A 26,071-nucleotide genomic window follows, 5' to 3' on the forward strand; every position below is an offset into this window, starting at 1 on the left:
ATATGTAGAGCGGTCATGTGTTTATATTCATCTAAGGCTAGGGGAGGGAAGAGGGAGCCACAGTAGAGATGGGCAAGTGTCGATCCCCCACCAACTAGCCTACAAGCAGTTTAGCGTTGCGAGATTGTTTATAGGGTTGTATCAAAATATCCTAGGAAGCCATTTTTGGCGTTAAATACCTCGCCTACTTTATTGCGTTCGTCTCCTACAATCCAGATAGGTGGTTGCGCTAGAAATTGCCATTGTCCCGACTCTCGACTCAGTTCGCCATGTTCAACCCAAACCAACGGTCCAGGAATTCGGTCATATACTTGTACTTGTGTCAAACTTGATCAGGATTGTTCTCGTTGCCCAGAATTATACTGCTAATTATTGGTGAGCCCTCAGAATATACCCATGCGGTCTACCAGGACTAGCTCTAGTTGCATCAGGCGTGATCCCTCTTCGTAAACACCAGTTCCAGCGACGGCGCCACCAGCGTAAAAGTGTCCATCTGTCCCTCACAAAAGGCTTTGGCCGATTGTCCTGGTGCTAAAGCAATATAATAATCACGGAGTATCACGGTGATGACACGCCGCAGTTCCATCAAAGCGAGGCGTTTCCCAACACATGCGTAGGGTCCTTGTCGAACGTTAACAGGGGGATTTATGTGAACTGGGAAGGGTAATGAGAATTACCTGAGCTGAATGGAAAAAAGCAGAGCGATCCTTTACAAGCTCCAGACGAGTTGTTCATCGTTCGGGAATGAATTCATCTGGGTGCTCGAATACGCGGTTGTCTATTGTCGGGGTGGGAACGAATTAATATTGTTCAGGTATACCATTACGAGGGTATTTTATTTCAATCACTAACCGCGATACACAGTGTACATCTGGACCTGTACAACAACGTTCCCAGGAATAAACTTATCGCCAATCTGCAGGCCAGCCAGTCAGATTCTAGATCTGGGAGTGCGTCTAGGCGAGATTGAAGCTCTCTAGTGATCGATGGAATACAAGCTAGATGGCAGAACACGTTGATGAGTGTCGAAGCTACCGTGTCACTAATTTGCTTTAGCCATTCGGCCGATAAATAAAGCCTTCAATTTGGCCATATGTCTTTGAAACATGGTTGGCGTGGCGCTACATACCTTCCTGCCACGACTATAAGATGAGCATCTCGGTGTAGATTAAGAGTGGCTTAGTACGACTGTGGTCCCTGGCGATAAGCGTTGAGGATCCGAGAAAAGACGTCGGGTCGTTCGGGTTCACACTGTCGTAGGACAGTCAGTACACGTAGCAAATGGAGTTCGTCATTGACAAGCTCTACCTTTGCCCTCTCCGAGATCTGGTCAGCCACCCATTTCCAAAAACGGCGAAAGTTGCTGTTCAATAATGGGAGTCTCTTTCTAAACGGGAAAAGCTAAGCCAAGTGACTGAAATAAGCAATTCTACCCATGTCTGTGCGGATGGTTTCCAGGACGTAGGATTCCTTGCCATTGACCAGCATGTTAGATGATTTCCCGAAGGAAAGATCGATCATGTCGTCGAAGGAAAAATATGTGAACTACTGGGTGATATTTCTCGGCTTCCCGGCATTTTTATGAATTACTTGGAAAAGCTGATCGACGTATTTTGATACTCTGGGCTCGTAATCGTCGAGTGCTGTGCGCAGGGAAGGAAACGGCCCTTCAAATTGCCACAAACAATACCTCTCGTTTGCATAACCAACTGATGGAGCGTGTATCGGAGAGACGTGCAAAAATCCAGCAGAGGGTTATTGGGAAGCTTGATTATGCGTCCGAGTCTAGCTTTGCAGACATACAATTGCTGTTTACAGAGACACATTTAAAGTGGTACACATCGGCGAAGAGATATAAGTTAACACCCGCGGACTGACACACGATCTAAGTTGAAAGGGTTTACATAGCTTACTGTGATGGTTGGGATTTTCTGTTGGAGAGCACAGGCTATAGAGACTGGCATTGAACCCCAATTTTGCAAGAATACATCATTTAGGGTATTGTTTAATTATCTCGTATCCATTACCCCATTATAGAACAAATGAAATCCTTCCTTTCGTCCAACCTCGGCAATGATAACGATAACACAAGGCGCGATAAGATCCGATAACAATTATGCTTATCACTGATAAGGTGTGGAATCGGCATGGCCCGTGGACCGGGATTGTCCGCCTCCGAGAGTGTCGGCGAGTATAAGTGGTGGTCCGTGTTGACATCTCAGCTTCAATCCGATGAATTTGGACTGCTTTAGCGCATATACAGAATCATCATGCCAGCAACTGTTCAACCACTCACTCCCCCAGCGGGATCCGACATTAACTTCGCCGCTGTCATTGACAACGTCGATCTCGAGAATATCACTGGTATAACCCTTCTAGCCCTTCCATCCTTCCATCCATTTCATGTACTTTAACAAGAAACTCATAATCTCCAGACGAAACATTCTCCACAATCCATTCCGCCCTCTACAACCACCAAGTAGTAATTTTCAAAAATCAACACCACCTCACCCCCAAAGCCCAATACCACCTCACCCAACGCTTCGACCCCTCATCCACTCAATACGGCCACGGCAAAACAATCGACGCAAAGCGAAGCATCCTACACCCAGACCTGAAGACCGTGCCGCACCAACCCCAGGTGCAAATAATCGGTCATGGCTCCATCGACTCTTACGAAGGTCTATCCAACTTCCAATTGAAACATCCCCATCACAAGACCTTCCACCGCGATGCCATCCCTCCGGAGGAGGATTATGATTTCACTCGGTTTTATAGATGGCATATTGATGCTGCGCTGTACGAGTATTATCCACCGAAGGTGACGACGTTACTGGCGGTGAAGGTACCAAAGGGTCGACGACAGACGCTTCGGTATGACGATGGCTCAGATGAGACGTTGGATGTGCCTCTTGGAACGACAGCTTTTGTTAATGGGGAGAGGATGTTTGAGATGTTGTCTGATGAAGATAAGGAGTTTGTCTTGGGGAGTAGGGTTGAATATGCGCCTCATCCGTATGCCCATTCTCGATCTCTACATTGGTGGTCAGATATAAGCTAACAAGATATAGATACATCTGGATGAGTCCTGCCCGTTCCCTCCCAACAGGACTAGGCCTCTACTCCGAAGGTCTTGAATTATCCGAATCCGAGCTGCCGCCTATCGACCAATCAAAGATCATGATCCTGCCCATGGTTTGGAAGAACCCTGTTACAGGAAAACCAGCGCTACAGATCCACCCCTCCGCTGTACGGAAGATCCATCAGAAAGATGGATCCGTTATTGATGATCTAGCCCGTGTCCGGGAGATTGTCTACCGGTTACAGCGGCCAGCGATCAGCCCGAAGCATGTCTACGTGCATGATTGGGAAGAGGGTGATCTCGTCTTGTTCCATAATCGGGGTGTGTTGCACTCGGTGGTGGGGGCGTTTGGGGATGATGAGGTGAGGCTGTTTAGACAGTGTAATTTGGCGGCGGGGGAGGCTCCGGTGGGGATGAGTGATTGATTGTAGTGTATTTGAAATGAAGCGATGTGTGTTTATTATATAGAATTTAAACTTTTAGATTTCTCACTTATATTGATATTGATGACTGGTACTGCCCCATATTAAACCCCATTATTTTCATTAATCCCTCATCCACTAGAAATACCAGAAACGCTTAAAATAAGGGTATATGATGCTAAATACAAGCTGGTATCAAGAACGTCTTTGTCTATGTGCTCTTTATCCCAATGCAATTAAATCCCGAAATTGGCTCATGAGACATTAGTCGGTCATGAGACGTTACTTTTAACAAGTTAATGCAAAAATCAATGCGCAAGTTCCTGTTGATTGTTAATAATCTAGGAGAAGAATAAGAGATAAGAACAGGGCAAATCAACACTTACGCTGGCAAGCTTGCTCTTCGCTCTAATCTTGGCCCCATAGAAGGATAGGACCCATGGTACAAGTGTCAGGGCGGCTCCCTAGAAACATTAGCTCAACGTTCTGAATTAACACAAAGCTCGGATAAACTTACAATTCCACCCAACAAGCTAGAAGCAGCAGGATATCCCAGGTTTGTGAACAAAGCATGGGTCACGAGGGGGAAGACACCACCCAAGAGATTACGACCTGGACACTGTGTTAGATAGTATCTTATCACTATACTACATGGTACTTACAGCAAGACTGTGCGGCAATCGCCGAACTGGCAAAACGATGATACGTATCAGCCAGATAGTTAAAGACCGCCAAATAAATGGACAAGATGCCCATGGTGGCACAGCCGACAGCCAAAGCCGGAGCGATCCAATGCACAGACGGATACGAGGACCACCCGAACCAGAACAGGCCGGCGGGCATGAGCACTGCCTGGACACAGGCGAAATAGAGACGTTTCTCTGGGGTGTTGGGAAGCTTCACGAATCGGCTGACGACTCTTTCCTGGTAGATACTGATGAGGGTGGCGATGATCACGGCGACACACATTGCTGATCGGGTTAGTTTTGTTCTGAACAGCATGAGGCAAGAGTAACCTACATGTGAAAACAGCGCCTGATTGTTCAACGTTGAAACCATGGTTCGTCTGGAAGATTAACGGGACGGAGCCGAACTGGAGATACAGCACGGCCCAGCTGAAAGCCGCCCAAAGGGAGAAGAAGAAAACCACCGGTTCAGTGAAAAGCATGTCTGGCAATAGTCAGCTTTAAGTATTCGTGGATGGTTTCCAGGGCAGAACATACGAAAAGGCCGATAGAGGGAGATGGAGATCATTTGTCCAAGAGACGCTCGTTGCTCATCGCTCTTGACCTTCCAACGGATTCGTTTTGTAAGCTGCTTCTCTCCAGACTCATCCGCCATAATTACGCCGAAATGACCTGCATCTTCAAGCGCCTCGTAGTATTTGTTCAGTGCTTGCGCTTTGCGACTAAGAATGACGCTGCCACGGGTTTCTTTGAAGAAAAAGAAGATGATAACAACGAAGACAGCCGACACGATCGCATGCGAGTAGTAGATCCAGCGCCATGTAGTATGATAGACGATTACGCTGCACAATAATGGCGCAAGACCAGTACCGAACAGTGCAGCACCCGAGAAAAGAGCCATGGGAGTGTTGCGATCCTCCGCATGGTAAATGTCACTGATGACACCACCAACCATGGTTGAGAATGTCGCTGCATTTATTAGCAAAATAATGAAAATTAACAGTATATAAGGAGCAACATACACGCGCCAACGCCTTGGAAGAATCTCGCTACGAGCAGTCCCGCAAACAGATGCGTTCCACCACAAGCGAGAATACATGCTACATAAGGTAGGTTAGAATCAGTCCGACATAGTTCATTCGAGATTACATACCTGTGAAAACGACACCACTAACAACGAAAATCGGCCGTCTTCCATTGAGCTCCGAAAACGGAGCCAAAACCATGGGTGCCAAGGCAAACCCTATACAAAAGATGGTGATACTCAAATTGTATACCACACCACTTATGCCCCATTTCGCTGTTAGCTCCGTCGAGGCCGGACTAACTTCACCTGCCGAATAACCAGCGAGGGCAGTCACACCGCACGAAATCCAGGTCATCATCGTTTTTCTCCATTTGGGCCAGAGAAACGGGGAAATGTATTGCTTCATATCGGGACATTCTGGCGCGGGGGACTGGTTAGGGCCGGGCGGCAATGTGATCTGCGGCGTCGGTAGCGGCGTTTCGAGCTCGAGATAAAGATATTCGATTTCCTGTGTTGGGAGGGCATCTTTGCGTTCGACGTCGACATCTGTAGAACAGATGGTTTCGCCGGAGCTCGAATGAGGACTGGGGCGTGACAGTCCCATGGCTACAGGTGTAGGAAATCGTGTTTCTACCAGGGCTGAATGTGTCATACTCTGGCCTGGGGGCTGTTGAATTTATAATGATCTACATTTCTGGCCTAGATTTTGCGCCTTCCGAGAAAATGACCCAATTTGGTGCGAAATTGGAGAAGCTTGGACGCACGCTTAGTTCGGAGTATGCCCTATCGTCCGGAGTATATCGTCCGGATTTGAATTTGTGAGCCACTACATTGTTTTCGCTATGTTCGTCGTGATTTATACTACTTCTCACATCTGCTATATAGATCAACAGCATTGTCTCCTGCTCATAACTTAGTATATTGCTATTGTAGGTGGTATAGAATACTCTTCTCTGCTACAGCGGCTCAAGATACGGACAAGGATACGAAAAACTCATTCGGGGAGAAAACTTCCCCACATCTCCAATTCGGAGACGGATGGTTAATAATCCAATCCACCGCAAAATTGTTGACTCACAAAGCCGAATGAAAAAGGAAAAAACAAAGAGATTTCTCAAATGTCTCCGAAACCACGTCATCGTCTGCTTACCTACCCACGGTCTTTCGCAATTTAGGCTCCAGAGGGAAAATCTGTTCCTCCACCTTGACGTTCCCATATACGTTTTCCCAGCGTTCTCGCAGAGGCTCCGGTGTCGCCCACGCGTTCTCGGGATCGCGCAGCCAAAGTCGCAGAAGATGGCGTCTGCGTTTCTGTCAGCACGATAAAACTATAAAAAAGAGATAATGAAGCACTTACTCCTTGTCAGGCTCGTCCCGGAATCCCTTCCGCGCGTGGAAAATACTCAGGTTGTTAATATACTGGACGTCGCCCTTTTGGAAATCCAATGCGGCGCTGTGTTCCTCGGCTAGAAAGTGAAGCGCGTCAAGCGCCTCGGCCTGGGCCTCAGAGATCGGGGGAATATTGGTCGACCGTGGTTGAGCAAGGAATCCGGTGAAATATCGACGAGCGTATTGGATCAGAACGCGTTCGGGGGTGGTGTCGGTTGCCTTCTGGTGGTAAAGAAGGGGGCGAGTGGTATAGGGCTTTTCGGGGTCATTGAATCTGATGATTCCCGGATTAGCGACCGACAATTTCCTACGAACCTACGATGACTTACCCATCGACCGGCCATGGCTCCGACAACGTACGGATCAAATCCGGCCTCTCTTTGGCGAGAATGTTATACACCAACCAACTGCTCGAAATTTGGCTTTCGCCTCCTTCGGCTGCGGGGTGGAGACAGAGGAGGGAAATGATATCGCCGGAATCTGTGTGGAACACTTGTTTATCTGCCGTGTTGGACGGTGCGCCGATCGCATTAGCTGCACTCGTGCGCGTCAAATCCTTGATATGCGACAGGACCACCGAGCCACCGCCTGGCGTATACCGTCTGTCTTCCTGGCGGCCGCGGATATTCCCGATGTGTGATGAGACACCTGCATAGATGATGATATTTTCTTCACGGGTGTAGCGATCGATATCGAGTCCGCGGAGGACGAAGAATCCCCGGCCGTTATGAATTTCATTCGAGAGTGATCGCAGGGTTGGACGAAGGGTGGGCAAAGGGAATGTGTCCTGGTTAATATTTCCCAGGCTCAAATTCTGGGCTATAGGGAATCAGCATAGTTCCTGCCCATGCGCTCCCTGTATATGATCTCGATGAAGCGCATTACTGGATGAGATGGGAACGGTAAGGTATACCCTGAAAGCTCTTCAGCGCCGCATCAATTTCCTCCCTGTGCGCATCATTCAACCTGTAGATCCAGTCATCCCGCTTCTCGACGTCCTTTCCCTCCCAAACCAGGGGTGAGTCTAATTTCTGCGGAAACCCATCAGGTAGGGTCTTGGAAAGCTGCTCGGTAGCCTGTCTGCGCGCCTTTCGCGCCGTATACTTTTCGTAGTCTGGGTGATATTGGATATCAGGCTGAACGAGAGTCTGCACGGCGACCGACATGATTACGTGTAGGAGATCTTATTCACGGTAGATTTGCTATAGTAAACACTCAAACAGAGGTAGTTCTACTGTGTTTTATCTACGAATCTAAGACGTTGCATACCCCGCAGCATACAATCACATCATCAAATGACGGCGCAGCAAATCATTGCGCCATATGGCCCGAAGATTGCTATGGCGGCACCCAAACAATCACAGTCTTCGTAGGACACTTCTGAAACCAGTAAAATGATGTGATCGCATGCATTTACCCCATCGAGAAGAAGATTGGGTCGGGCAAGTTTTCGATCGAAACCTAACCATTCATGATGGCCAGAGCACTCCCTGTCACTAACCCTAGTTACGTTGCCTGGATTTCTAAGCAACAATATCATCACATACTATAAGCCCAGTTCTCTAAGAATGTCTCGGATATTCGGGAAATAAACACTCGTAACTTCATTTCCCAAGTCATTATGCATAAACTTGACTATTCCTCAAGCCTCCGCCCGTCAATATCAATGTCAATCTTATAATACTTGAACTTCCGACTAGGGACCTTCCTTTCGAAAAGGATGTCCAACTCCTCAAAGGTCCTGCCCTTGGTTTCTGGCATACACCAGTAAACATATATAACACACAGAACACTAAGTCCAGAGAAGAGGAAGCCGATCTTCCCCTTCCAGTCGGCTTCGTCTTCATTCATAGCGTACGGGATAGCGACCGCGAAGACCACCGACCACACGAAGCAGGCTACCGTCGCCAAGGCGATCGTGAACCCTCGCAGAGCAGCGGAGGATACTTCGGCCAGAAGCACGTAGCAGAACGGCCCGAGACTGAGGTCATATACAAATGTGCAGACCAACATGAGACCGCATTGCGCCCATACTGTGTTCGTTTGACGCGGGGCGAGGTCAACGGCACCGATTATAAACAACAGAAGTGCTAGCGAAGAACAGCCGAAAAGGTACATAGTTCGCCGACCGACATATGATAGCAAGAACCAAGAGATGCAAGTTCCCAGGAGCCCGATGGCAGTCAGACCGAGGTTCATTGAGAAGGCATCGGATGAGTCGAGGCCAGCCAGTTCCATGAAGTGGACGGCGTAGTTGATGAAAAACACATTGCCGGTGAACGCCTGCATACTGTATGCCATTACGCAAATCATCAGTCGGCGGAAGTTGGGCCCGCGGAAGCATTCCCTGTAGTGGGGCCGGTCGCCTTGGAACTCCTCTTCTAGACGGAGTGTCTCTCGAATATGTGCTAGCTTTCGCGATACGTCTATGCTGGGTGTGGCCAGGCGACGTAGGGATGCGCGTGCTGCGTCGTATCGGCCCTTACGACATAGCCAATATGGTGGGTCCGGGCAGAAAGATACTAGGAAGAGCATGATGCACGGTAATGCCCACTGAGTGGCGATGGGGATTTTGTAGGACAGCTCGCTCTCCATAGACTGAGTCCCCTTCAAGATACCCGAAGCGATCAGGGAGCCGATGGAAAACGCCAGGTTCGTCATGGTAGCGGCAAACCCGCGCAGGACGAGTGGGGTCACTTCGCCGACGTACGCCGAAGCGCAAATTGGATAGAATGCGATCACTGCGCCGTTGACGAGTTGACCGACAAAAAGCTGGGCGGGCGTGTGGCTGAAAAACTGGATGAAGATGAAGGCGATGGACAAGCACGAACACATCGCGATCATGATACGGGGCCCGAAGCGGTTGTAGGCGGCTCCAGAGCAGAGGGCACCCACGATAGCACCCAGGAGATTGGCATAGTTGAAGGCCGAAAGCCACCGCGCGGCGATCATGTACGTTCCGTTGTGATTGTAGCCATACGTCTCTTTGAATGCATCCAGGCCGACGAGACCTTTCACCACACCCCCATCGATCCCCTTAAGAATAGTTGCCTATAGTCTTGAGCAAATTGTTTTGGAGGTACTGTTGTTGGAACGTTCTCACCAGATTCATGAATAAACCCCACCCCACCGCGGGCCAGTGCAGCCGCATGGCGGTCCAAAAGTCCTGGTTATGCTCATCCTTCGAAAACAGAAATGAAAGCTCTGCATCCTCGATTGCCGACGCCGGGACAGTTTGGACCAGAGTGGTCTGCTTGTCTGCAGCTTTACTGGTCATAATTTTCAGTCGACGAGGGGTAGAACGTTAGGGCTTCATTTTGCCATCCTGAGAAATTATATACCGACCATGGGCTTGGCATCGCTCGGGAATCCAATGGTTGGGCCGCGATTAATCACCCTATCAGCTCATAGCAATCGAATTCATAACATAATTTATTTTCCCCGCGGGTCCTCATGCCAAGGTTTCTCTGCGTTTACGGAGTAGACATGGTGATTTATATCAGATAGTCCATGAAGTATGCTAGCGGACTTCCATGGGTCTTTTCCTTGTGTTGTGATAGAATGTATATGGTTGTATGTCTTTGATCGGGTCAGATATATATAAACCGTCGTAATCCCTTGTTGTACCTTAATATGCATAGTTTAACAGCAAGTGGACAAGAACGATTGAAAGAAGCTTTATACTACCATTAAGGGCAGTTCGTTCCAAACGCTTAGTTCCTTCACTATCATTATATAAATTCTTCTAAAGTAGAAAACTAAAAATCTTAATTTAATATTATATTATAGTTGTTAACGGGTCGGGTTTTAGCACCCGCCCCGAACCCGTGCAGATTGAGGTCGACCCGACCCGGGGTTTCGCAACCCTAGTCCTAATAGGTTAGCACTGCTTAGTCAGCTGCACCTTACCTACCTAGTATACCGACTAGCCTATTCCAGTCTAGTATAAAACCTTACCTAGACCAATTTTTAAAGCTCCATATTTCTACCAATTCTACTCCCCCTGCAGAATCGCGGGTTTGGGGCGTGTTCGGGTCGGGGATAGCGGTTTAACCGTACCACTCTAACTCTGATTCCCCAGTTACTAGGGTATACGGAGTAGGTGGATGTACTCCTGACAAACTTGCCCGCTGCAGCGATACCAGCCTCCGATTGGCTGCTTTGCATTAACTTTGGGCCTCTGCCGAGAACCGGCACTGTGTGCCATTCAGCAACGTAAGACCGCTATGAATGAATCGATCAGCTCAGCCGCAGAATGACCCACATGCACGCACGTAAGTAATGTCAGTATTCTAAACTATGGCTAGCGGGACCTCCCTGGATTCGGGGCTGCCGGTTTGGAATTTTTCTAGTTTTAGAATTATTGTTTTCATCTATATTATCAACAGTCCGGAATCGATTCTGCATATCAATTGTTGACTGATCGATGGATTTGATCCTAGTCGGGTTTTGTTGGGGTCTGCCAAGCCGATCTGGATAGGTAGTCAGTCTGCTGGTGGTAAACAACGTCAAATTGGTCTTGACATCTTACTACCGTCTCTGACACTTCGGAGCCAACCTTAAGGAGTTTTATTTGACTTGACCTTGGGATATGGCAGAAAGTTTAAGTGGACTACGGCCTTCTACGTTTTGCAACTCCACACTGTCTCCTCGCATCGAAAAGAGAAAAAAAAAAAAAAAAAAGCAAAACAAAGAAAGAAACAAAGTTCAGCAGTGAGGTTCATTTCCGGAAAGGGTATGTATGGCATTTAAAGAATTATGGCAAGGACGACATGACCCACTTCACTGGATATGTCGCTGAGCTGAAAGAGGATTTTCCTAGAATTACTGAAGCTTGCAGCACATAGCCGGGTGGGTAAGATCGTCATTAAACTAGGCGTCCTAAATTCAGTATCACAGCCATTCTTCCCATTTGGTTTAAACGAAGGTCGTTCTGATTTCCTCTCTCCAGTATGTATCTGCATACATTCCTTGGTTGACCACCATGAATGCAACTTCATGAACTTATTGAATTCCATTACGTTGAACACAGCAAGGTGGAGACACACAAAGTCCCAATTAGAAAGGAACCACATCAGACTAAATACTCGAATTGACAGTAAACGACGTACATTAGGGGTCGGGGAGTACCAAGTCCGGGGGTAGAGAGCAAGAGCCGTGACCTACCATAGTAGATCCGCTCGGGCAGCTCACAACTGAAGTTTACCATCAAACTCCAATGCCATCCACACATCCACGTAGGGACCAGGACCAGCAATCCAAGTGTGACCAGGATAGGACACGGTCTTGTTCTTCCGGTAGACTGTTTGTCCATAGTGATCAGCATGCCAGATACGACCGTGTTCCTGAAGAGGTTGCAGTGGACAGTGCTCCAGGTATTCCTCCAAACAGGCTCCTTGGCAACCTTTATGACGATCCCGGCTGCACTTATCTCGGAGTCTTTTGATCTCATCGAGTGGTTCATTATAATATATCTCTTTCGGGGCCCACATGCCACCCTGACAAGTTTCGTTGTGCTCAGAGCTTCCTTGAGACAAGCATGTGTGCAGCTCTTTGAAGGAGTTGTCGCTATGGTCATGCAGACGGCAATCCACATTTGGGCCTGGTTGTATCAGTCAATGAGTGCATGCGGTCGTGCTGAAGCCTGGCTGCGCGTACCTGCTATCCAAAATTGCATATGTGCAATATTCTGCTTATTTTCCAGAAACCGGAAATGAAACCCAGTCATGTTGAAAAAGTGTGCATCTTTAAAGTCTGCTCCCCACCAGGTGTCCTTGACCCGGATGAATTTGAGATCCAACGTACCCAGACCCACATCATTCATGTCAAATAAGTTCTTGACGGGTACGTTTTCCTGGGGACACCACTGTCTTTTGAGTTCACCGTTATGCTTAAGGCGGAGGATGACGGCTCCGGTAGTCTCACTCACGGATAGATACTTATCCTTCGTAGTCAAACTGTACCTCTTTGGGAATTTTTTATTTCCTAGGGGTTTCCATTCCCCATCAATATCGGTAACTCTGCCGTAGAGTACCTTAATGCCTTCCTCGTTGTCGGGACGGAATTTGCTCCCGGGGGGATGGACCTCCACCCGGATGTTGTAGTTGGCAACCATGATCAAATCTCGACCGGCAGGATCGTCATCTTTCTTCATTTTTTTCGGATCCGGAAGGTATACCATCCCTTCGTTCCCCCACAATGTCCCGACGATGCGGGCCCTCGGCGGAGGTGGCTGGCGGACTTCATTCTTGTACAAAGCCACCTGTGGGTTTGCCTCGCGGTAATAATCTTTCACATTGTAGGAGATGGAGACAAGATCATTGCAACCATTGCCACAAAAATCCCTGCCAAGTAAAAGATCGTCAGTCCCCTTAATTAAGCGACGCAAGGTGGTCAATGATCTGTCTTACCCAACCGCCGACCTTCCCGACGATTCCTTGGCAATATGCCACTTGGCAAACACGCCATGCTCGAGGTCGATGGGCTTGTAACAATAGATACCCTAAAATTCCAGTTTATTATTCTGTTGTTCACTACTAACGATCAGAGCAACGACTTACCTTGTTGGGGTTTCGACCTGATTGTTCCGGTGGCTGCAGGTTGGTTAATATGAGTCGAAGAACAAGTAATTAGAAGGAACGGAGAAAATGACACAAGTCAAAGAAAGGTAAACGAAAGGATAAGCACCATTGGAAGGGGATTACTGACATCAGTAGGTTTACCGTCATCGTCGCGATTCAGCGGTCCGAACAGAGAAACCAGGATCTCGTCGTTACCATCCCCTGACCGCGATTAGCTCTACCATCTTCGCTGCTCAACTACTTTATACACACCGTCAACATCGGCACAGGTTATGTAATGGCCCGGGCCATCCCCCCAATGCCGCAACTGAGTAGGTGTTCCATACTTGTCGAGCACATGGCGCCTCCACGTCCGTCCGTATATCGGATGGTTATCCTTGATATAAACAGTTATGGCCGTCGAATGGAAGGGCTCCATAGCTGCAACATAGGCAAACGTGTCACCACCAATTTTGCCAATGTCTGCGCTACCGGTTCCCCAGTGATCTCCCGATCCGGGACTGATGGAGTCATCCAGCTGGTCTGGAAGCCTCTGCTCTCCTGTTCCAATCTGTTCTCGTTTCCATCGGCCATCATCGTAGTAAAGCCAAGAAACACCCTCTCTCGAAGAGACCAGCAGAGAGTCGAGTCCAGCCGGTCCTTTGGCCCTATTATTCCGTTGTGATCAGTCAAATGTACACGGGAATACTATACGCGAGGAGAATAGGATAATCACGAACCTTCGAGCAGAAATCTCATGGATGATGGTAAAATGCTGGTCGTCCACGATATCACGTCGCCATTCCTTGCTATACCAGAGAATTATCGGTTTGTGAGAGTCAAGGCAACTGCTGTTTCCAAACTTACGCGTCAAGGGGCTTCTCAGGGGCCTGGAATCGGATGATGGGAACAGGAGTAGTCTATGAGGAACATTGAGTTTGGTAAGCTATACAAAATCAATGTATTTGCAACCAGCACAAGTAATTACCGACCTTGTCTTCCCGGCCGTGCACGACTGGAGCTCCGATAAGCTCGGGGAATGTCCTCGAGAATAGTTAGAAGGGACTTCTGGCTAAGCCTTGATAACACAAAAGACAACTACTTCATTACCTCTGCGTGAAATAACCTGCCTGCAGACGATGCATTGCAGGCCATCGGCCGATATAATGCTGAGTCCACTTGACGTCCTGCTCAAGCTTATCGCGACCGGGGTTTTCAAACCAGCTGATATGCCCGCCCTGCATATTGGCTTGGATCATGGTGTCTCCGAAGTCATGGCAGACCACAATATCCATCAGTCCATTCTGTGTGATATCCATGGGCACCACAGCCACAGGGGTATTTAGCTTAGCCACCTGATACACCGTCCATGCTGCGGATAGTCAGCATCCTCCATTCACAGTCATTAGGATACACGTATGGCTTACATTCATCACAAACTTTGACAATGACAAGGTTAGCGTATTTACCTTTTTTAAACATCCTGAGAGTGCCATACCATTTGGATCTGCGCTTGTGTTCCTAGGGTTGTCCAGAAATTCGATCTTTCCAGAGTTCAAGCCCGACCTGTATAGCTTTTGTTTCAGCAAAAACGCTCAATAGTAGCATTGTGGCGAGAAATCTTACGCAACCACCCCCGGGACCTTATCGGTCTCAGCGAACTTGAAGGAACTCACCCAGTAGCCGTCTTCGCGACCGTCCTGGATGGCTATCTTCTCCGAGAACTCCGGGGCTCTACTGACGGGCATCGTGGATTCAGAGTGACAATGATTTGAGATAAAGTCTGAAGACGAGTCAAGGCAAAAACGTGGATTGTTTTACGATGAGTCTACACTCGGTGATTGGTCTCAGCGCAGGTCAATTATATATATCCGGGTTGACGAACGAGAGAGAATCCGTGCTCGAAACTCTATCATACTCTATTATGAAAGCCATACAGCGTAAAGCAACTAGAAAGCAACATTGGCTGTGCAGCCCTTCTACGAAACCGGTTAATGTTACATTTACTTGAAAACAGAAAGTCTTATACCCGTTTTTACCACGGTTGCGCTCAACATAGTAGTAACTGAAATGAAGGTACTGTACGAATGAATGTAGTTACCACTAAGCTCAGTGTTGGGATTCTGTTATTCGTTTCATGTAGAAGTTCTAATGCAACCGTGACACTATCATGGTTGGGGTGCTGTGACGCAAGGGACATTCGATCTACATATTCCCTGCAGTGGAGAGCTGAATGAAACACCGGAGGACGGAGGAAAAAAAAAAAAAAAAAAAAAAAAAAAAAAAAAAAAAAAAGAGAGAGAGAGAAGAGAAGAGAGTACAAAGCCTAGGAATGAACACGTTGTCTTCAGCGAACCCACATTCTACAATCAAGGCTCTGGTGACCGATCCAATGGTGAGCTATCATGTCCATGACATCAGGACGTCAAGCGTTTACTTCCGAGTGCAGAGATTCAAATACCACAAATTCATTTTGGTTGGCTAATTCACCGACTCTCACACTTGGCTCTACGATGCAGGGTAACATTGGCCTTCTCTGAGTCTTACAGGTAGCATTTGTAGTAACTGGGTCATCGACGTTGGCATTCGACGAGTTTAGCTTTTGCGGCTTCTGGATGATTGATTTTTGATATCAGATCTGGCCCTTCCACGTTCTTGTATGGCCTTGGGAATACCTGCGTGACGGAAACTATGCTGGATTATTGAACTAGGAAGTACGTTGGGAGACTAAGGGACAGGACCATGTGTTGCGTTTCAACAACACTCGTAAAGTTATTTGGCCGTAATTTCTCACAAGGAGACAATTCTTGTGGTATATGATCAAGACTAGAATACGTCACAAGAGCAAAACGACAGTTGAAAGATACCTTTCGACTAGCTGGGTATCATTCTCGAGTGTGGATTGGGACACATCGCAGATGTTGACGGTTATGGCTGCAGCTCCACCCTGCCCGTAACGAAATGTCAACTCGGACATGTTTAACTGCACGCGTCAAATCACCAGGTTTCTAAGCCAAGGATAGGGAGCGGAATGGATCGTGAGTTACTCTGCTCTACGCTATCGTCGTAAGCTCTTGTTACGTGGAACCATTTGTCGATCAGCTGGACGACTTGCAAAAGTCTTGACATCAACGAAGACCCTCACCACCGCATTCATCTGGTGGACAGTCCTATAACAGCTATATTAATCCGCCCAAGACCCTTTCGAATGAGCAGATCAAGCACTCTCGTCTTTTCCCTTGCAGTGGCACTCTCAGCCTACTATCATCGACACAATGGCCGCTTGTGCGGAGTACGATGTTCTGAGTAAGGTGCCCATCATATACTCGCGTGTCAATCCTCGATTAACGTACCTTAGTCGTGGGGTCCGGCCCCATCGGCGCCACCTATGCCAAGATTCTAGCTGACGCCGGCAAGGATGTCCTCATGGTTGAGACTGGCACCCAGTAAGTCGTTCACGGGAGCGAAGTCTATTAAGCCAAGCGACCGGTGGAATAAAAAATGCTAATTCTGCTAAAGGGAAAGTAAGATTGCTGGAGAGCATAAGAAGAATGCTATCAACTACCAGAAAGATATCGATGCCTTTGTGCAGTAAGTGTACTTCTGTGGAACAGAATTGAGTGGATGCTAATTTTTTTCCGGTACCCAGTGTCATTAAGGTAATCAGCTCAAGAATTAGCACCTTTGAGTGTATTTCTCTAACTTTCGATCTTCTCCTCTTTCAGGGAAGTCTACACTACACGTCTGTACCGACCAACAAAGCCGCCGTTCCTACACTGGCTCCGATCTCCTGGAAAGCGTTCGTCTCTGTGAAGTCTACAACGGTTCCTCTACCACTAACACTAAACAAGGAACGGCCAAATTTTCAACGGACAGAATCCCCGCCAGGATCCAAACGTAAACCTGGATGCCAATGGTGTGGCACGTAATGTGGGCGGCATGTCTACCCAGTAAGCATGGCCCCGAGCCTATTCTTATCATTTTCAGTTATCCTGACCTGGACAAGCTGGACTTGTGCGACTCCCCGACAGAAAGAGAAGGTTGAACGCAGCGATATATTCAGTGGTGACGAATGGGATAGCCTGTACAAGGAGGCAGAAAAGTTGATCGGAACCAGCAAGACTGTGCTGAATGACTCGATCCGGCAAGAATTGGTCATGGAGATTCTGAATGACGAGTACGGGAAGCGATCAGCCGAACCACTACCTTTGGCTGCAAAGAGGAATGGCAATACGGCCTACATCACTTGGTCATCCTCGTCAACTATCCTTGACGCGATGAACTGTAAGAAGAAATTTACACTATGGCCCGAGCACCACTGTGAGAAGTTTAAAGTCGAGGAAACAGATAACGGGCCACAGGTCACCAAGGCTATAATCCGCAAACTCGCCACAGATAAACTGATTACAGTTAAGGCGAAAGTATTTATCGCTTGCGGGGGGCCTATACTTACACCCCAGCTACTTTTCAATTCGGGCTTCGTGCCGACAAAGCCCAACAGGGATCCCAGAACCCAAATACCATTAGAAGACGACGAGAAAGGCATCCCACCTCCACCGGATACTCTGGAGCATCTCAAGCTTCCTGCTCTAGTAAGATATATGCCGCGACTGTTTGTGGTGTATCAATTGACAGTCTGTTAGGGACGCTATCTGACAGAGCAAAGCATGTGCTTCTGCCAAATTGTTCTGAAAAAAGAATGGATTGAGGCAGTGGCTAATCCAAAAAAGAACCCTTATCAAAGCGATGGGGTGAAACGCAAAAAGTGGGAGAAGCTCAAGGAAGGGTGGAAGGAAAGGGTCCAGGAACATATGAAAAGGTTTAATGACCCTATTCCCTTCCCGTTCGATGATTTGGACCCTCAGGTTACTCTACCCTTGGACTATCACCATCCGTGGCATACCCAAATCCATCGCGATGCCTTCTCCTATGGCGCAGCACCCCCAGCCATTGATAAGCGGACCATTGTTGACCTCCGATTCTTCGGAACGGTTGAGCCGGACTGGAAGAACTATGTGACCTTTGAAACCGACATCAGGGATGCGTACGGCATGCCCCAGCCCACCTTCCGCTACAAGCTGAACGATGAGGATCGCAAACGGTCGCACCAGATGATGAAAGATATGGAAGAGGCCGCTGGTGCTCTGGGTGGCTACCTCCCAGGGTCGGAGCCTCAATTTCTAGCTCCTGGCCTTGCACTGCACGTCTGTGGTACCACTAGAGCTCAGAAGAAGGAGAAAGAGTGTGACCCTGATCCCAAAGAGACCTCGTGCTGCGATGAGAACTCCAAGATCTGGGGTATCCACAACCTGTACGTGGGTGGGTTAAATGTGATCCCTGGTGCCAATGGGTCCAACCCTACCTTGACAGCAATGTGCTTCGCCATCAAAAGCGCGAAGAGTATCCTTGAAGGGAATTCTTAGACTCCCCCTGCGGTGTGTTAAGAATGCTTATCTCGTGTTTTTTGTTGCCGTTTTGAGTTCCATTGATTTAGTCCCTACGCTCATTATAACGTACAATTTAAATGATATTGTCAAATACTATCTTTATATTCTGGATTTCTAGTATTATACTATATCTAAGTTACTAAATAGAACATTAGTTTAATTAATAAAATTAAATTAAAAGCTATGTCTAGGGCCTTGTTTAATAAACTTCAATGTCTATTAAAACAGATCTTTTTAATATACTTAGATTTAAGTATAGCAACGTTCGGTAAGTTTATCTCTAATTTATATATTTCTTCTCTATATTTCTCTATAGCTGTCATCGATCTGCACCCTATCTTTATACTTATAATAGCTCTTGCTATTAAAATCAGGATTATATAAATACTCTAATACCCCTTCGGCTTTTTGATTATAATAATTTTCACTGTGCAAATCCCTGGAAGGGGGCCATGCTTTCCCATGGTGAATCACACTTTTACGATTCCTGCATACCCTGTGAAAGTTTCGGCCTTATGGGAAATTTCTCCCTGTGAAGCGCCATGTTGTGCAACATAATAAGCGCCCCTCGAGGATTCTTAGCATGCGGATGACTAGTCCTCGCGGAGAATCACACTTCTACATAACCATGAACACCTTGGGAGCGGTGGAGACGTATGGAGTATGCTCCTCATTTGATGTGGACTTTGATTCAGGTGGTTCTTCTAAGTGGTGCCTTTTTTTGTAAACAATCATCTTCCAGGGATACCTGTGGGTCAGATTTGCCAACCACTAAAGCTGCCCAGAGTGACCAATGGCCGCATAAGGGTAAACAATAACCAAACCAATTAGTAAATGTGAAGAGGGATGCCGGTTCAAGCCAGTTAGTAATTGTCCAGGAGGGATACCGGTTCAGACAATTGCCAAGAGGGATGCCGATAGCAACTGAATATGAGTGATCACCCAAACAACAGGTAGCAATCTCTATGTCCTTAACTAGGTAATATATGCTAGTTAATCCAGCTCTGGATCATAGTGTCGACATGATCGTATCTATTTACCTTTACATTCTAACCCAGGCACTGTGACTCGTGGCTGACAGCTGCCATGGTTATTTAATATGCATTTTCCATTCGAGATAATCCAACTTGTACAATTGATACCAGTCCGATTCTGTATCATCACTAACCTTTATTCTGCAGATCACGCTCTATGCCGAGATCATTACTTCACAACCTACTGCGAATATATCGACGAGGGGAGGTTTCCAAAGAGCAAGCGCTATCAACCGAGACGATTTAAAGAAACTCCGTCTGGTCAACAAAAGCTTCTGCCAAAGCGCTTCGCCTGCTCTCTTCCGACGCGTTGTGGCGATAGCCGGCCTGTTTTGCCAAAACATAACTTTGCCAGCTCTAGCAAGGCTTGTGAACATTTGCAACAGTCCATATACCCAATATGTACTTCAAGTTGACGTCGGATATGGCCCGCTTTCATACAAGACAGAGGAGGCGATGTCATACGCTGAGGATCTTACAGCGTTGTTGTCGTATTGCTTAAATCGACTTCCCAATCTCAAATCTCTCAACTTCTGTGGTCCACCATTGATGTGCTTACCCCATGAAATCCTCAAGTCATCAATTGACACCGTCTTGAGATTGTTGTGTTATATGCCTCCCCGGCATTTGACCGAACTTGAACTCCAACTCCCAATGGCAAATGATTTTGCCCCACTGTTTGCTGGCCGTCATAGCACCCTTCCGATCCCCATTGGACAAACCCTCAAGCTTCTTCGTCATCTTGGATTGCATATCTACGCGCAAACCAACCAGAATGCCCATGCCACTCATATATTGAGGATCATTGAGCTTTCTATCAGCCTGACTTCCCTATCGATTAGTGGCACAAATGACTTTAGCCTTGATTCTCTGAAACTTGGCCCCGGAGTTCGCCTACAATATCTGTTCCTGGCCAATGTGAGTATCTCTTCCCATGGTATTATCAATCTTTTTGAGCAATTTAAGGATTCAATAGAGTCCATCGAGCTACAGAGTATAAGGATCGGATCTGGGTCATGTGACAAAGTCATTTCTTCACTCCGTAATTTGAGCGGTCTACATAATTTTGACGTATCCCAAGGACGTCGTCTCGGCTATAAATATAGGCGCTATAGCTCCTAATTCGCATTTAAAGCAGGGATTGTGGACTTGTGTATTTTATTTATTTTCTGTGTATATAGGCTAGTCTCATAGTGGCAAAAGGACACAGTTTGGTACCACTCTTAACAATCTCTCGCTACTACGGACTCTCGTTGCCTGCTGAACACATGCAGTTGAAATTGTATTTCTAGTATTTTCAAGGCAGTTTTGATAGTACCTTCCTCCAGAATTATCATCAGATGTCCCCGGGGCAAGGCAAGGTAGCTTCCTCTTCAAACAAAGTGACGGCACCCCCGCCTTACTTCCGCACCACCAGCGACCCAAACAACGACCACTGAAACCCTCTCGGTATCAAGCTGAGCCTTTTGTGGTAGTACAGACTGCAATGCACTCTCCAATAAGGCTACGGCATGTTTGCTCTTGGCGGATGGGGAGTCGTAAAAGCCTGTCAGACGGCCGCCACTCACGTTCTCACTTAGAACTCCCTTCAATCCGCTTGCTCTATTCCCATCGTCCAATAAATTATATCCAGAATGCGCCCGGCCGGAGATGCAGACGATGCTGCAGAGCCGCCGACATCGATCAATATCGGCAAACACACTTTGGGGAGCGGCATACTGATGGGCGCTGCAGTGTCAATTCTTTACATCTCTGCGACACTAGAGTGGGCTGCAGCGCAATGGGATTTGACTCTAGATCGGCTGAATTTCATGTTGAATACTAGTTGTACTATTAGCGCATGCCATACCTACCCGTTTATACAACAAACAAGGCTAATAATTCCGTACCGTAGCTCGCCCAGATGACTCGTGAAAACGGCAGAGTCTGATGTTTGACGACCACAACTTTTTAAATCCGACCAGTACACTACAGCTGTACAGACGCTGCATATGTGTACTGATCGGATCAAGGGAACACGACGGGATTGCAGGGATCTGCGAGAATAACCAGATGGAACTCTCAGGGCCACCGGATGCATCAAATGTGGCGTTAGATTCCTTCAAAGCACTTTGCGACGATGTCCTTGCCAACAGTAAAATGTACTTTCAGCCATTACTCGATCGGATTGAGCGGAAGATTGAAGAGATGAAAGGTCTCCGAGATGGCGTACGTTTCTCCTACCTATAGTATCTACTACACCTAGCCCTCCGAAACGCCCTGGACAGTAATCTCGATTCCAGCTTTTCAACGCAATATCTGCCAAGGACGCCTCGAAGGGCACCAAGTTAGCCAAGAACAGCTGTCGACAAAACCGATACATCGTTGTCTTCTCCGTTGTCACCGTGTTTTATCTTCCAAAGGACTTTGTAACGGTGCCTCATCCCTAGTCTTTGGATTCTTGTCAGCCTTTGCTAATTCGTCTAGTCGTTCTTTGAAATGCATCTCTTTTGACCCTAACGATGATTCCTCTGCTTCACAGACACCGTTCATTATCACCTTTGTTGCTCTTGCCATCGCAACATATATTATCGCCATTGGTGCGCTTCTTGTTGTTTGGAAGGATTACTAAGTAAAAGCAACAATGGAAGCTTGAAGGAAGCATTCCATGGGAAGTCTAGGTATACAAGCCCAGAATTTCGTGGGAACGAGGTTTCCTGGTCTATTGAGATGGAGGAAGTCGAAGAGGGAAGCTAGTGCATAAGCATTTGCTATTGGGATGCTCGAATATATTAGCCTCGAGTTCTCTCATTTCGAGCTATGGGTACATTCCTATATCTGAAAACCGCACTGATGCCGATGACAGAGAATATGAGGTAAGATTGCACCTTGTTAAAAATAGAACTTTGGACGAGGTCCCGTTCGACTGCTAAAAGGAATGAATATGGGACAGGAACAAGAAAACATTCATCCATGGCGCTATGACTACTGATACAACCCAATATGTTGGAAGTTAAAGTCGTTGAGTGAGAACAATATGGTTTTATTATCAACCAGAGCCTCCATTTCCGAGAATAACCACCGATTTGTTCGTCTTCCCCTTGACGTACAAAGTATAGAGCCTGATAGCAGTAATAGCAACCATAAGTACCCATCGTCATCCGAGCATTTCCGCCTGACCCTCGGCTAGTTTGAGTGTAAACGCATGTGTTAGCTAATAGATCCTCTTCGGAACACCTGGTTCAGTCCAGCGAATCTGATCAATAACACCCTCCTCAGTAAAAACCTTCTCCAGACCCTCCCGATCCTCCTGGAAGTGGTCCCATGACTCGAAGTGAATTGGAATCATGACCTCAGTCCCAATGTCCCGCATCAATCGAACAGCCTGCTTCCCATCCATCGTGATCTGGAAGGTCCCAACTGGAAAGGTAAATGTCGCATTCCCTAGATTGAACAGGGACGCCGTGATATGCCATCTCTTCCCGATCTCTTGTAACTCGTCAATGTAGACGGTGTCTCCCGAGAAGTAGATCGCATTAGGCTTCCCAGATTCAGCATTATTGCCGAACGAATCCGTTTCCAGAACAAAACCCGTTACCTCACCAACAGGAAAGTGCTTGCAGGGCGTACCGGTGATACGAAACTCCTTGCCGCCAATGACGGAGGTGACAGTTTGCCATGGGCGAAGGCCGATGACTCCAGGACGAGGAGAAAGATTCTTTGCCCCGTCCATGGTGGTGAAGACTCGGCGGCCATCAAGCAGCTTGCGGCCCTCTGGGTCGAGGTTATCGATATGGTCTTCGTGGCTGAGGAGCACTGCGTCGATTGGGGGCAGGTCGTGCAGTCGGACAGATGGGCCCTTTCGGTTGACGAGATGAGGCGGAGGCGGAGGGGAGGTGAGGCCCAAAGGAGAGAGGTCTGCATTGATTAATTCAGCAGTTTCGTCGTATGCTGTACCTTCCTCAGCGCCAAAGTAAGGGTCAGTCAGAAAGTTGATTCCGTCAATGTTGAGGATCGCGGTTGCGGTGGTGAGATGGGTGATGGTGAAACTCGACTTGGATTGAGGAGCCATGGTGAATAACCGAATGCTGGTAGTCAAGGATAAAATAAGCGCGTGAAACAGGAGTAGAGAAAGTGGTTACGGTAGGTTTGCGACGGGTTTATATGTCTGTTCGTGGTCTTTAGGCTCCATTATGTCGCAAGTCGGGTAACCGCTCGGTTACATCAAAAGACGGACCATCCCACCTCGACGAAGTGAGGACGGAGATGGCAATGAATCGAGAATCCACCGGCATCCCTCTTAACCACGTCTCGGACATCCCACTTGTATTTGTGAATTTGATGGCTTTCTAATTTACCTTTAATTGTAATCGACACTGCTCAAGAGGATTTGAAATCTACTATGCCAATGAATATTCTCGAGCATTCTAGGCCCATTCAAAATCAACCTGATCATCATAGAGTATCCGCGTCGCATTTGAGATCCACACCTTCTGGTCTGAATTGTCTCGCCGCTCCACTAGCGCAATCAGTAGTTGGCGGTCTTGCTCGTCCATCACCGCTGGAGCCCCCCAAATTCGGTCGCTGTCTGGTATACAAAAGTTTAGGTCTGCCAGGCCTAGCAGGTCCTGTCGTGTGTTGCGACTCTTTTTCGCCGTAACAGCCAAGTTACTCAATCGACAGACTTTATAAAGCGCCAATCCGAACCGTTTGATTTCTTCCACGTTGACCCAAATCATTGCCAATGGTGTTGCTGGGCTGTACTGTTCAATCATCTTCAGATAATGAAACATGCCTGATGCTCGGCAAGTGCGGACCAGAGTCACCAGGGTGTACGAGTCGTCTGCACTGAGTTGGTGCCGTAGACTTATATCGGTGCTGCTGTTTCCTTTCGCGAGAAACAATGCCATGATGATCTGGAGAAGTATACTCTGATAGGTCGCCATGGGCCATAGAGCACGAGTATTTTGCTGCGAGCCTGATGTAGGAATAGACCAGGATTCCTGTTGTAATGACCTCAGTATTAGCAACAAGATCAGTCCCTAAAGGATAGAATAGGTTTTGTCGATTTACCGCTTGCATTCGAACCGCGTCACTCAGACGGCAATGGAGTTCTAGTGCAACATCCCGCTTTGCTAGATGACCGGTGATCCACATCCCGATCATAACAACGGATTGAACAAGAATGAATGGCTCCCTTGATGCATCAAATGTACTGGGGTGTAGGAATGGCCAATGAGGATGGAAGTTTCTAAAGTAGATATCAATATACTTTTGAATGACAGGCCCGGTTATACTAGTTTCAGCGTCCTTTGTGTCCATGATGACTGCAGCGGGTGTTAGAGTATTTGTCTGGATCATAGTCTGAGCCGCCGAATCAGGAGAAAGAGAGCAATATATTCCCCGTCTCTCACACGAGCTGCATGGAGACTTCCCATCACAACGTTCCTTTCGAGTGCGACAGGCGTTGCAGGCTTTCCGGACTCGTGACTGCGGCAATTCATATTTTTGATGGAAGTTCTTAATATGCCGGCGTAAAAGATCGCTATAGTTTCATGATCAGTTTTCCTATTCATCATCTAAGCTAGAAATGGACCATTCATAGGACGTGCCTCCTTGCCAAAGTACTAGGGAAGTGTGGACACGAGAAGCGACTAGCATCCTGGTGGCTCTGCGCGCTATGTCGATTTAGATGCTCTTTGCGAAGATACGTTGCGCCACATCCTGGGATATTGCAAGAGTATGTGCTAGGCGACATGGTGATGGCGAAGCAGTGTTGACACCCCCGAAAATCATCTCATGTCGTTTCTAGTGCGCTCGTTGACGTCAATATAAGTTTTAGTCACCATCCCAGACATCATCGTCACAGCACTTACGGGATTATCTTATCGTTACCACCAAGCGTATGTACTGTCCGTATGTGTGCGAGCTCTGGCTGACTAACTTTCAACTATGGATAGTTAACTAACTATTTTGCAACTGTCAGATTACTAAGTGGAGCGTTTCATCCCCCCACTTGGTTCCAAACTAGAACACTCAACCGGTATCCCGCTCAAGCTTCGATGAGGATGACAAACACACTGCAGTTGCCTGGATTGCTTATTGATTGAGAGACAATTCTGGGGTAGCCGTCTATTGTGTGCCATTACGTTCGGCTAAAAACATTTCCAGACTGCGTGCCGCATAAAGGGGTTGTTCCCTAATGCGCGAGGGAGAAAAGAGAAGGAGACAGAGATATAGCAAATCTGGCGCAGTCAACATGCAATTTCCTGACCCTTGCGATCAAGAACAAGTTGGAATGGTGAGTCCTGGCTTAACTCAAGAGAGCTTCATAGCGCAAGCCTCAGGACCAACAATGACCAGATCACCCTCCGCCCTAAGGCCTCCAGAATTTGAAGTTCGCATACGAACCGCTATTGACACATCATGTCTTGCAGCTAGTATA

General features: G+C 47.4%; 9 protein-coding genes across 9 annotated transcripts; 2 read left to right on the top strand and 7 right to left on the bottom strand.

The window, feature by feature from the left end:
• Positions 1-2,270: 2,270 nt before the first annotated feature.
• Positions 2,271-3,507, top strand: AO090001000152 (TauD/TfdA family dioxygenase; the record flags this gene model as incomplete). Its single annotated transcript, XM_023234402.1, has 3 exons — positions 2,271-2,364; positions 2,436-3,015; positions 3,072-3,507. The coding sequence occupies 3 exons, from the start codon at positions 2,271-2,273 to the stop codon at positions 3,505-3,507; spliced, it is 1,110 nt and encodes a 369-aa protein (XP_023089531.1).
• Positions 3,508-5,360: 1,853 nt separating this feature from the next.
• On the bottom strand, positions 5,361-7,772 carry AO090001000153 (TauD/TfdA family dioxygenase; the record flags this gene model as incomplete). The annotated part of the gene is made up of 5 exons (XM_023234403.1): positions 5,361-5,433; positions 6,368-6,520; positions 6,575-6,880; positions 6,936-7,425; positions 7,520-7,772. 5 exons carry the CDS (start codon positions 7,770-7,772, stop codon positions 5,361-5,363), a joined length of 1,275 nt encoding a protein of 424 aa, XP_023089532.1.
• Positions 7,773-8,241: 469 nt separating this feature from the next.
• On the bottom strand, positions 8,242-9,883 carry AO090001000154 (putative MFS alpha-glucoside transporter; the record flags this gene model as incomplete). Its single annotated transcript, XM_001818653.1, has 2 exons — positions 8,242-9,657; positions 9,710-9,883. The coding sequence occupies 2 exons, from the start codon at positions 9,881-9,883 to the stop codon at positions 8,242-8,244; spliced, it is 1,590 nt and encodes a 529-aa protein (XP_001818705.1).
• Positions 9,884-11,680: 1,797 nt separating this feature from the next.
• AO090001000155 (uncharacterized protein) lies at positions 11,681-12,787 on the bottom strand (the record flags this gene model as incomplete). The annotated part of the gene is made up of 3 exons (XM_023234404.1): positions 11,681-11,685; positions 11,813-12,208; positions 12,265-12,787. 3 exons carry the CDS (start codon positions 12,785-12,787, stop codon positions 11,681-11,683), a joined length of 924 nt encoding a protein of 307 aa, XP_023089533.1.
• Positions 12,788-13,263: 476 nt separating this feature from the next.
• AO090001000156 (uncharacterized protein) lies at positions 13,264-13,925 on the bottom strand (the record flags this gene model as incomplete). Its single annotated transcript, XM_023234405.1, has 3 exons — positions 13,264-13,388; positions 13,625-13,834; positions 13,907-13,925. The coding sequence occupies 3 exons, from the start codon at positions 13,923-13,925 to the stop codon at positions 13,264-13,266; spliced, it is 354 nt and encodes a 117-aa protein (XP_023089534.1).
• Positions 13,926-14,272: 347 nt separating this feature from the next.
• On the bottom strand, positions 14,273-14,914 carry AO090001000157 (uncharacterized protein; the record flags this gene model as incomplete). Its single annotated transcript, XM_023234406.1, has 3 exons — positions 14,273-14,538; positions 14,665-14,732; positions 14,793-14,914. The coding sequence occupies 3 exons, from the start codon at positions 14,912-14,914 to the stop codon at positions 14,273-14,275; spliced, it is 456 nt and encodes a 151-aa protein (XP_023089535.1).
• Positions 14,915-15,571: 657 nt separating this feature from the next.
• AO090001000158 (uncharacterized protein) lies at positions 15,572-18,589 on the top strand (the record flags this gene model as incomplete). The annotated part of the gene is made up of 7 exons (XM_023234407.1): positions 15,572-15,686; positions 16,525-16,612; positions 16,686-16,757; positions 16,816-16,965; positions 17,018-17,116; positions 17,173-17,758; positions 17,810-18,589. The coding sequence occupies 7 exons, from the start codon at positions 15,572-15,574 to the stop codon at positions 18,587-18,589; spliced, it is 1,890 nt and encodes a 629-aa protein (XP_023089536.1).
• Positions 18,590-22,840: 4,251 nt separating this feature from the next.
• Positions 22,841-23,698, bottom strand: AO090001000159 (MBL fold metallo-hydrolase; the record flags this gene model as incomplete). Its single annotated transcript, XM_001818658.1, has 1 exon — positions 22,841-23,698. One exon carries the CDS (start codon positions 23,696-23,698, stop codon positions 22,841-22,843), a length of 858 nt encoding a protein of 285 aa, XP_001818710.1.
• Positions 23,699-24,053: 355 nt separating this feature from the next.
• On the bottom strand, positions 24,054-24,536 carry AO090001000160 (uncharacterized protein; the record flags this gene model as incomplete). The annotated part of the gene is made up of 1 exon (XM_001818659.3): positions 24,054-24,536. One exon carries the CDS (start codon positions 24,534-24,536, stop codon positions 24,054-24,056), a length of 483 nt encoding a protein of 160 aa, XP_001818711.3.
• Between the last annotated feature and the right edge of the window lie 1,535 nt (positions 24,537-26,071).

The sequence above is a fragment of the Aspergillus oryzae genome, chromosome 2 (genome assembly GCF_000184455.2).
Source record: "Aspergillus oryzae RIB40 DNA, chromosome 2".
Lineage (NCBI taxonomy): Eukaryota > Fungi > Ascomycota > Eurotiomycetes > Eurotiales > Aspergillaceae > Aspergillus > Aspergillus oryzae.